Source organism: Fundulus heteroclitus, chromosome 12 (assembly GCF_011125445.2).
Source record: "Fundulus heteroclitus isolate FHET01 chromosome 12, MU-UCD_Fhet_4.1, whole genome shotgun sequence".
Taxonomy (NCBI): Eukaryota; Metazoa; Chordata; class Actinopteri; order Cyprinodontiformes; family Fundulidae; genus Fundulus; species Fundulus heteroclitus.
This window is the reverse complement of record NC_046372.1, coordinates 25,902,593-25,914,850: the sequence shown is the minus strand read 5'-3', so window position 1 is coordinate 25,914,850 and position 12,258 is coordinate 25,902,593. Positions and strand designations below refer to the sequence as shown.

The window sequence follows — 12,258 nt, the reverse complement described above, 5'->3', positions numbered from 1 at the left end:
GGCAGCCGTGCCATTATAAACAATTAAAATATAACAAAACATTTGCTGCTAGTGGTATTACACATTGAGCTAAGAACAGGCTTCACTGCACTTGTGAACTTCAAACTAAGTTTAAAAAAAGTAAATAAGTAAATTAGGTACCTCGTATTATGGTAAATAAAAGTTTCTACTTAACAATATTTTGACAATACATTTGCCTAAACATATATTCAGCATCACATGCTGTTCTCTTTATGGAAACCCAATGAGTGTATTGGCAAAATAAAATCCAGATTTTCCAAAAATGAAATCTTAAAGAATTGTAAATTTGAATTAATCGATTAAATTGATTTATCGCCCAGCCCTAGAACAAGGTGTAAAAATGTACCCCATATTTTAGAGAATCAGCAAAGTTAGCATTTATTCTTTAATATTTCTGCCAAACACTGAGAGAGATGTTGCAGCTTTAGACCTACATGCCATTTATATGGATTTTCCACACTTCTTAACCTTACAACCCTAAGCTTCAATATGTTTTCCCCGTTCAATTCACGGTCTATCACATCAAATCCCACAAAAATACATGGAGGTTTGTGGCTTTAACCCCAAAAAATGTGAAAAGTGGTATGAATACATTCGCGGGAGACTGTAAATCAGGATAAATCCTCTGTAATAGAAAGCTGATCCAATGACACAGAAACCAGCCACCTTCTCACTGGGGTCATTCACCAACGGGGATTCAGAAATGTCCGGGGACAGCAGCCAGTTCCCTCTGGAAATAAATCCATCGCTTCTTACTCTGAAGCATAAATCACAGCACGTCTCCCAAAAATGGGTCATTGGAGAGGGGACAAAACCTACAAAATTTGTCTTGACCTGAAACAAATAACTGTGTCACCTGACAGAGGGGCATCCTGGGTAAAAAAAAAAAAAAAATGTCGGCATCAATGCCAGACACTACCGCCCTGAGGAAAAACAGATATAGGTCAAATTGTCAGAGAAGTGAACTTTCCAGACTGCCTCTCCTGTCATGTTGGCCTTTAGTAAGAACCTAAAGTTGATAAATGATTAAATGGTTTATTGAGACTAACAAGTTTCTTCAGGGCTTGAAGAGGCGATCCAGGAAGCCACCGAGGAATAGAGGTGAGTGTTGGCTGAAGAAGAGGAGCTTGAAAACTGACGATGAGGAGCAAACTGATTCTTAGATTGTGAGAATGATGAAGAGCCATCAGGAAGACGTGTGCAGATACAGAGGCTGGCAGATGGTGGTGAAATATGTAATGACTCTTAGTTTGTGGCCACGGCAGTGTAGCGTTGGGGGGCAGAAAGGAAGGTGAGTGGCATTGATGGACTAAGGATGAATTTCAACAGCAGATCTAAGGGCACAGAGAGGAGATTATAAGAATTTCCAGAAGAATTTCTTCCTTGGACTCGGAGGACAAGGAGACAGAGGACGGAAATCTTTGATGGACGCAGTGACTGGAGATGAGGATCTCTCTCTGTGAGCAGGAACAATCCATCTACAGCGCTGTGGGTGGTCAGCATGACTGGAAAAGCGCTATATAAGTTTAGTCCATTTACCAGCTAATTCTGAGATTCCCTATGTGACACAGGATCCTGGACTTTCTTACCAACCATCCCCAGAATGTATGTTTGGGAAGAAACAACTCCAACAACATCCAACTGAGCGTCGCCCCCCCTCTCTGCTCTTCCTCCTGATGACCCACCTAAAGTATGCAGATGACACAACAGTGGTGGGTCTCATCCAGGATATTGACAAGATTGCTTTTAGAGAGAAGGTGAAACTTCTGGTGGATTGCTCCACCAACAACAACCTGGACTTGAAACAAGACTAAGGAAGCCATTGTTGACTTGAGGAGGAACTAGCCCACCCATACTCCTCTCCCCACACAGGGAGCTGCTGTGGAGATTGTCTAAAAAAACACTGATTGTAAGAAGAAAGCTCAAGGGACGGGGAAACAGAAGTCCAACTTTTGTATTTGTACTTATTTATAAGTGAATGGGACAATGCATATTAATGAATCAGGATGCTCCCTGGCCGCCTCCCTTTGAGGGTTTTCCAGATTCTTCCCACTGGGGGGAGACCCCAAGGAAGACCTAGAACTTTTTGGAGGGACTATATATGCCACAGGTGTCAAACTCAAGGCCCGCAGGCCGAATCCGGCCCATCAAGATAAATTATCCGGCCCTCAAGAGCCAAAAAAAAGGCATATCATGTGATAAAGTAGAGGTATATATATCCTTTTAAATTGTATAAAGGGGCTAAAACTGTGCCCTACTGTAAGTGTAACTCACCCCAATATCAACTTTTCTTGCAGATAAACTGTATAAACTGGGCCTAAGGTTGCTATTTCTATGTTACTGTGCATTTTTTATACTTCTATGTGAACTGGAATGAAATTATGAAATGAAAAGTATCATCTATACACGTGCAACCGACCCTTTTAATGACTTCATGACGCCAAAGTGGCCCCATATAGAAATGAGTCTGACACACCTGAAATATGCCGTCAGGCCTGTAAACGCGTTGGGAAACCCCTGAATAACATTACGCATGTCAGTGGGAATGGGGATTTCTGGGTTTTCCTCATGCATCCATCCATGCATCCATCCATGCATGAATGGATGGATGGATGGAAAGAAATACCCCGAGCTAATTCTTATCTCCAGTCCCTCAACAAGCAAACACAGCAAAGTGACAAGAGGCACAACAGAGGAATACTGAGCTCTACAAACGCTAAAAACCAAAGAACTCTGCCAGGAATGAAGAGTGGGATAAAATAAAAAATGCATGTCCACAAGCAACTTTTTTTCGGATCCATGCACTATTTGGTGATAACCCCTGTATTTTTACTACTAAGTGCCTTTGAAATTCACAAAACAATTCTAAATGTTGGTGAGTACATAGATAATAATACAACAAACATCATCTGCCCTGCAGTGTTTAATTCTGCCCTGATAAAAAAAATCTAGTCTTAAAGCAGTAGCTCTAAATCTTGGTCTTCAGGACCCACCGTCCTGCATATTTCAGCTATTACCCTGTTGTCACATATGCGATTAAAATTAATGGATGATTATCAGGTTTCTGCGGCCCTTAATGCGATGCTGAGGGGATATTACAATAATTTGAATCAGGTGTGCTGATCCACAGATGCATGAAGCACCAAGATTGATAACCATGCTTCTAGTGCCAGGGTTGACAGAGAAGTATTGACATTCACACACGCTTTAGGGAAACTGGGTCAAACTGGGAGAACTAAAAAATCTAAATCCTATGATCCACCAGAGTAGCTATGAAGTCTCTTTATTCCCACTTCTCCAAACTGCTCAACACAAATGAGGTTCTGGACTCTGAGTTTGTCACTGTCACTTGAAATGTCTGTGAGATTTTTCTTCATGTTCTCCTTTGTAAGTGAATGACACATTGTTCCCCTGCTAGCAGGTGGGCCTTTGTCTGAGCTGATCTGTTGATTTTTCTTTCCTCCTCCTCCAAATTGATTTCGTATTCACCCACTCGTTTCTGTTGTTCTTCCCTCATCGCCACCTGCAGACAAGTTGAAGGGACAAACAGCTGCAGCCCAAAGAGAGGCTTAAAAATTGGAAAGTGGCTGAGAAGAGGGGCTTCCATTTTGCCAACACGTCTTAAAACAGTTTGAAGTAGCTTTGTGTTTCTAACCCAGTGTCTTATTCTAGGGGAAAAGAAAAATGGGCTTACCCTGGTACAGAAACAGATCCCATACCAATACTAACATATTTCTAAGTTAGCATAATCTTAGACATAATTTTTGAGACAGTTTTGTTTATATTGAACACTTTCTGACTAAAATAAAACGAGTGCCGCTAATTGTCATATTTCTTTAAAACTAAACACTGCTTAAATTTTACTAACTCTAGTAAAACAAAGTAGCTCCACCTTAATGTCTTCACTTCATAGTTATTCTACCACTTTAACCCAGGCAGAAAGTTATGAAACTGTACATGTATTCAGGATTTATAGATGATAACTCTCTGTTCACGGTTTGTTTTTGGGATTTATTTTCTAAAGTAAACAGATTTCTAAAGACATTTAGAGAAATAAACTGTCACGTATTCTCAGAGGTGTGATTACAGAGTTTTAAGTTCTGATTAAGTTAGCACTTAGTAATATGGGTTATTATCTGTAGATTCTTGTTTCTGTCACCAGGTAGATTCCCCTGTTTTCTACCTCCTTGTATTCCTGTTCCCTTTAGATCCTTGTGTTCTGTCTCTTTCCTTGTCAGTTTCCTTCTTTGCGCCTATCACTGATTGGTCTAATTGTCTTCACCTGTGCCCCTGATTTCCCCTTTGTTCATCCCTCTATTTAAAGCCACCTGTCTCTCCTCACTCGTTGCCAGGATCTTCGTCTTGATTCCAGAGTCTACCCTCTTTTGGTCGCGTTCCTGGTGCCTTCATCTTGTAATCTTTGTTTGCTCCTTAAAATCTCTGTCGCTCATCAACGTGTGCCTCTCGAACTCTTTCCGACACTCTGGCCCACAAACCAACGCACAAAACCTGACATTTACATGTTTTGCAGTCTGTAACTAAAAGCTGTTTGGTTTGCAAGTAACTTTTAATGTGTGAATTACCCAACGGATGTTTGGACTATCCTCTGGGTTTCAATTAATTGCTTGCCAAAGCTGGTTTAGAAAGCTGACATTCAGATGGTGAACAGCTTATGAACCAAAGGGAGAATCATTAATCCTTTATAGACAATACTGCAACATTTTGAGTTTGATCAAAGTGGCATGGCTGACATTCTAAGGTGTACGTATGTCCAGCAATTCAAATTCAAATGTACTTTATTGATTCCAAAGGGACATTAAATAATGAATATTATTTAATAACTCTGCAAATTCTTCAGAGTTATTGTAGATGGTGATGGCTGTTGGCAGGAAAGATCACTTGTAACGGTCTGTATTGCAGCGAATTTGAAGAAGCCTCTGACTGAAGACGCTCCGTTTTTCTCATAAAAAGCATGGTTAGGGTTATGCATAATTTTCTTAGTTTTATAAAGAATCCTTCTTTGCATTATCATTTCCAGAGATGCCCCAGTCGTCCCCAGAACAGAACCCGCCTTCTTTATAAGGCTGTTGAGCCTTTTTAGGTCTCTGGCAGAGGAGACGACGCTCTCAACAACAGACTTATAGAAGATCTAAAGTCGCAGCAAAGACATTTTCCCATGTCAAAAAAACAAATCCTAACTGTGTTAGCTCGGCTACCGGCTTCTCGCCTCACAGAATAGTAAATGTCTTGTACTTGTATAGCACTTTATCAAGCCCAACAACCACGAAGCGCTTCACACTACAGTCAGTCAGTCACACATTCACACCCTGACGGTGGTGAGCTACGTTAGCAACCACAGCTGCCCTGGGGCGGACTGACAGAGGCGAGGCTGCCACACATTGGCCACCGCCTGCAGGCAATGCGGGTAAAGTATCTTCCCCAAGGACATAACGACTGAGACGGTCGGAGCAGGGTATCAGCAACCCTCCAGTTAGACTTAGACAACTTTATTGTCATTTTGTATGCACGAAGTGCGTACAGAACAAAATTCCGTTGGCATACAGCTTGAAAAAAATAAATCATAGTTAATTGCAGCAAGTTTCAGGATAAAGTTAAAGATAAAGTTACAGGACAAACTCCCTAACTATTGTGCCACCTTCACTCCCGCTTGCCCTGTCTTCGAAAAATCCATTATTCGCTGCTGCGGAAAGAGAGAAGCACCACTTTTGTCAGGAGGTGGGGGTCTCGTCATCATCGATAGAAGACATGCAGCATCTTGCTGCAAACCTTGAAGGACCTTAGCTTCCTCAAGAAGTCCAGTCTGCTCTGCCCCTTCTTTTAGACGGCTTCACTGTTGCGTCTCCAGTCTATGTGTGGTGGGTGAGTAGAAACTCATATGTCAAAGTTCATTATTAGAAGATCTAAAGGTCATACCTCGATCCTTAAAAGCGAAAACAAAACCAGGAACAGCAAATAAGCTCCATTCTTAGGCATTCAATTATCTGCCAAGGTTTTTATTTACAGATAGCACAATCGCACCATTTTAACTGGAGAATCCTACTTTTAAATGTAAATGTAGACTAACTTGTTGAGTTGTGTTAACAAATAATTGGACTAGGTAGCAAATCAATGCATTTAGGACTTAAAATGCGACAGGATTGTTGGTGCCAGGTGGGCTGCTCCGAGTGTTTCAGAAATACGCGGATTTTCATGCTCACCCATCTCTCATGTTTATAGAGAATGATCCTAAAAAGAAAAAGTGGCGTAAACACAAATGCCTTGTTGATGGCAGAGGTCAGAGGAGAATAAGCAAACTTGTTTAAGACGATAAAAGGCAACCATATCTCAAAAAACAACTCGTTACAACCAAAGAAAACAAAACAGCCTTTCTTAAAGAACATGGCCTGTAGTAACCTACACATGCAGACCCTGCATGAACACAAGAATCTGTTTTTGCAGGGTCTGTATGTGCCTTTAAGAACAGAAAGGTGAGACTACATTTCATACATATTCACTAAAACTGGACAATGACATGTTGCATTAAAAGGTTTTCTGCTCTAATTGGTCTTACTACTGCAACGTTCATATAGGTTAAAAACCAGGGGTCCATGCTGCCTTCTATCAAAGGTCCAGGCTGGTGGCGGAGCTGCAATGCCTGGGAATATTTTCATGGCACACTGGAGACCGCCTACAGGATGTCCAGCCCACAGACATCCAATCATTTCAGAGGAGAGTTTTCCATTTCTGATAAGTCTTTCTCTTCTGCTGCACAGCTTAACGTTAAATGTAACTAATTTCACACTGATTAAACTTGTGTGTGAGTCTGGCCTCTTCTGTCTACTTGTTTTTGGGACTGTCACACCTGGATTTGCCCACTGTGGACAATAAAGATATTTATATTCTACGAAATATAAGTAGGAATAATTTATGGACTAGAAAACAGTGTAAATTTTATAACTTGGCCCGTAAGTGCACTACAAGAGTTTTGTTTTATTTGAATAAAATAATGCCTTTTATAGTGAAAAAAAAAAGAGGAAAAAACAGAATGCATTTTTGTTATTTCTCACTACAGAGGCAGTGAGCACTATATCGTTGTTAGGTTGACCAGAAAGGGCTGAGCTGAGGTCTTGTGTACACTGCAAAAACGGATCTAAAAATAAGTAAAATGTTCTTAAAATTAATTCAATTTAATTCAATTTTATTTATATAGCGCCAAATCATGAAACATGTCATCTCAAGGCACTTTACAAAATCAAGTTCAATCAGATTATACAGATTGGGTCAGATTATACAGATTGGTCAAAAATGTCCTATATAAGGAAACCAGTTGATTGCATTAAAGTCCCGACAAGCAGCATTCACTCCTGGCAAAAGATGGATTAAATTAGTGTATTTATCCTTGATATTCACTAATGGAATGAGTATTTGACCCCTAAAATAAGATATTTAGACATCCTGCACTTGAAATAAGATGATGGAGATGAGTTGTTCCTTTTTTAATACACAAATCCTATTCCATTGGCAAATCATCTTATTTACCTGATCAAATCAAGGCCAAATAGACTAATTCTAAGAACATTTTACTTATTTCTAGTTCCGTTTTTGCAGTGTACAGTTAAAGGCTGATTTGTACGGCCCGTATTTTAGCTAATTTTACTGTTCTTTATCACAACAAACTCGCTAAAGTATATCTCCGCATACACACAGACGCTTGGCCCTGAAGTGTGTCTGAACTGTGCTGTTGTGTTGAGCCTCAGTGCTCTTTGCCCTGCATCTCTCCTCCCCGCGGAGCCCAGTGGCCAGCTGTCAGAGCATGCATCCCTGAGTTTAATTGTCTTGCTGCATGTTGCAAAAAGGTCCCACATAAAGTCAGTAGGAGAGTTGGGTCATGATAATTAAATCCACTTTAACAACACATAACAGCTTGTTAAAACTGCTTGAGGTAACGGCCTGAGTTCCCTTAGAAAACGAGTGTGCATCCTCGTCGACTTCTGAAAACGCAGCGGTTTTGTGAATTGTGAACGGCCCCCTAGCAGAGTACCAAAGCAAGATGTACCAAACAGGGGCCTGTAAATGGATATATTTAATGTCCAATGTAATTTGAAGCTTTCTATGTAGGCTAAACATTTACTCATAGAAGTGTAAATAAAGGAGAATGTTTGAATGGGTTCTTACCTGGTGGCCCATGAAGTTTGGCTTTCTTTACTGAAAAAAGGAGAGAAACAGGAGGTTAGTCAATGAATAGGATAGGAAACATACTTTTCTAACCATATTTGCTAAAGCAATCTTTTTTGTCAACATTTCACATCTTCAATCAATTATGAAACACAATATATTTCTAAATGTGCCCGTCTGGCAGCGTAGCACTCAGAGAGCCCAGCAGATTTACTATCAGAAGTGGAGCTTTACTGATGTCTCTATAGTGCTCCTATTGATATGGATAAAAAAAAAAACTTTATTGGACATTATATCTGAAGTTATTTCAGATTTAATGGACACAGAAAAGGAAAGGTAAAAGAGAGAAAGGAAGAGAGAAAGGAGGCAAAAAGTTAAAAGGGAGAGAAGGTTACAAAAATAGAGTAGAGGAAAAAGAGAGTACAATATCTTAGAAGATCTTAGAATTTTAATAGTCCATGAACAATGTGCAAGACAAAATAAAAACTACATTTTCCTTATTAAATGTTGAATTTGAGTAGTTTCCTATTATGCCACACATTATTCTTTTTTTTCTTGATTTATCACGTCCATCTTCATGGTAAGCTTAGTCATGGCGATCTGGTTGCTGTAGTTGGTAAAAAACGATACTTTTACGGCCACCCTCAGAGGACATTATTCTTATTACATATTTTAATGAAGACAATTAATGGGACTGGAGTAAATGATCTACAAGCAAGTCTAGTATATAGCTGAAAAAATACTGATCCAGACATAGATCCATCTTTTGCCTAATCTAACACCTAAAAAATACCTTTTGTGCTAACAGCTAACACTTGACCATTAGCTAGTTTATCAAATATAGCTAATTTATCAAATATAGTTTATCAAATATTCATCCAGTTAAATTTAAGATGTTGTTGCTTATAGTTTAATTATGATAGCATATTATTCAAGTACACTTTTTAAAAACAACATTGGCAGATAAGTTTTGAATAAAAATCAATAAGTTTTATGATGCATAGTATCAAAATAGCGACAATACAACAGTGTTAACAATTAAGATAGCTGCTACATAATGTCAAAATACAGTTTTAAATTCAAATTAAATTAATTAATTAAATTAAAATATTTCTGCTACAACACCAACCAAAAGGTGAAATAATTTTAGTTTTTAACATCTTTGTGTTAATAGAAGAGAAACACAATGTGAAATTGAAACAAGGATAGATTGTTCCAAGAGACAAAAGGAGCTGATTAAAAACTTAATCAACTACAAATTTAATCACAATCAAACACAAGACTATGAAGAGAGTGCATTATTTAACCTGTAAACACACACGATTATTTGCACAAATGGACAGACTATTCAGAAGCAAAGAAAAACAATGAGCCCAAAAGCTCATCATCTAAACACTTCAATCAACTTTAGCAATCAGAAGCTTCTGCTGCCAAATTTACAGACAAAAGATCTGCATTATTGTATTTTGATTATGCAAAATATGTTAAAGTCTTCTATATGCATGAGCTCCAGCTAATATTTGAAAATGGGTGAGGATGGTTGGAAAGATGTGAAGATAAAATCATTTTTTACATCCCTCTGACTCACACACACACACACAAAGAATTATGCCTTTTATTTAAGTTTTACGAAATCATGATTATAGTTGTGAATTAACTCAGGAGACAACCACCTGTCTTGGTTACACACTGTAGTCCAAAGATGTGAGGTTTAACTGATTGTCAGACCTATAACACCTGTTGCCAACTCCTCAGCAAGACACTTTTGCCTGTCCCAAAAGTTGCTTGAAGTCACTGGATGATGTCATCACCTAATTTGCATATTTGTTCAATTACGTGTCATCCAGGCTGTAGGAAAGAGAAGCTTTTGGTAAGGTAAAAAGTGATTAGAAACACTGAATATGTTTGGAACTACAAATGTACTTTATGAAATAATTAATGAATTTCAATATATTGTCTCATTCCACACTACATAAAACTAATTTTACCAAAAAGACGGTTATCAGAGGCACACAGTCAACGAGGTAAATAAGTGATTCAAGCTGAGTAGTAATTCATTGAGTAATTCAATGAATTATTTCAGTGCAACAGTTTCAGGGGGAAGAGAAGACTACCATATTTTTCGGACGATAATTTGCACTTTTTTAAAAATAGTTTGGCCGATCCTGCTACTTATAGTCAGGTGTGACTTATATATAAATTTTCAATGGTAAATCATACTAAACAACATGAACCAAGCAGTAAACATTACCATCTATAGCCACAAGAGGGCGCTCTAGACTTGTGACAACTATCCTGCTCCTGCACTATTTAAATATTTATTGAAATATTAATTTATAGACAACAAAGATTGAACATGTATATATGTTGTTTCTCTGTTTCAGTCTGTATTCACGCAGTGAAGTGTTGCGTGGTGCAGCTCTAAAGACCCAGACTGAGACAGAACCGTTACTGGGCCGTCTGTGAAGCTAATAGCAGCTAGCGCTAGCTTACAGCGATGTCTTCTGGGTGGTTTACAACTTTGCTGATGAACGTGAGCTTTATGTTGCTCTGAAACATCCGTGTCGTACTGTTAGCCTAGCATGTAGCACCGTTACGCTCACGGTCTAATTTCAGTGTAATTTTGACAACTTTCAGCAAAACAGCTCCTTACACTGAAATGCGTTGGCAATAACTTGCCCAGTTGATGTTGTTGGCTTATTGAACTAATTTACTCTATTCAACCTCTCAGGTATGTTCCATGTTATTCAGCTGGTTGTAGATGCAGCTGGTTAATTGAATAAGTTGTCTTACCAGATTAAATGTCAGTTTTTAGACTTTCATTGTGTGAAATAAACTTCAAAATAAAATGTGACTTATGGTCCGATGCGATTTACGTTTTTTTTTCTCTTTATGACACATTTTTGACTGATGCGATTTATATTCCAGAGTGACTTTTAGGCCGAAAAATATGCTTACTGTAAGAACTATATTTACATTACATTTATATCCTGCTTTGTAATCAAGGACGGGATCACCGGCAGCTTTCCACTTCCGTGATATATTTGCAATGAAAGCCATTCACAGCGAAGCCTCGTCAATCTACTATAAATCTCTCTTCATTCTTATTCATAATAAACCAAAATGGGTAATTGTCATAAGCTATTAACACTGAATAATTTAACATTAAATACCATGTGTTACTGCGAGTTAATTAAAGGTTGAATCCACTGGACTTTCCATTCACACTCAGTGTCCTCCATTCAGTTCTTGACATGTGGGAAATGTCAGTGGTAATGAGATTATAAATTCCCAATAGGAAAGTTACACAGCTGAGAATCAAACTAAAATAATAGCGAAACACGACATAAAAATGAAAATACATTAGCAAAAGTGAGTTTTTCTAAACTTATCCAGGGCTGAAACCCAAACTGTAGTCAGTGAATGTTTTTCTAACACATCAAACAAGTTTTTGAGCTCTTGCACTCAAACTAATTTTAGGGCAGTACTCAAAACTCCAGAGAGCCAAATCAGCTTTCCTATAAATATGATTACATATCATAACAGCTTTGTAAAAAGTGAAAAGGTGTAAATAGCGCAGCACCTTAAGCAACGTTAAAAAGTAATTTATTGGGAAGCTGTGAGTAAAAATCTGTTAAATCGGTTAAATGTTTAGATATTATTGCAAAACCAGATTTGGTCTCAATTCCCAAAAAATATCAGAATCATGTTCAAAATCATTTTAAATTTAGTGATGAAGAGAGATGTTTCATTTGCCATATGTCCATGCCACCTCACTGTCTTCCTCTTTTTAAAGATTTTAGCGGAGGTAACAGGTCCAGGATGTAACAGCCAGTCATTCAACCTCCTCGGCGAGATTTTCTGGCTCCTCAGTTTTAGAACAACTCTGAACTCAATCTGTAAGTAAGCGTGTGAAAGAGAGCGGCCACTGTGGACGGGATAAGTGGATACAAACCGTGCAATAACGGCAGCAGACACATAATGAGGGCTTTACGCTTTCAGGGCCGTGTGACTGTGTACAGCTGCAAGCCAAGGGGCAGGTAACATTTATCAATAACTCAC

At 38.6% G+C, this 12,258-nt stretch overlaps 1 protein-coding gene across 1 annotated transcript in view; it reads right to left on the bottom strand.

Annotated features, from left to right (window-relative positions):
* LOC110368697 overlaps positions 1-12,258 on the bottom strand; it is an 81,877-nt gene that overhangs the window by 53,969 nt on the left and 15,650 nt on the right. The window contains exon 2 of the mRNA XM_036143793.1: positions 8,197-8,226. Coding sequence (XP_035999686.1) covers positions 8,197-8,226 — 30 coding nt within the window. The remainder of the gene's footprint in view (positions 1-8,196; positions 8,227-12,258) is intronic.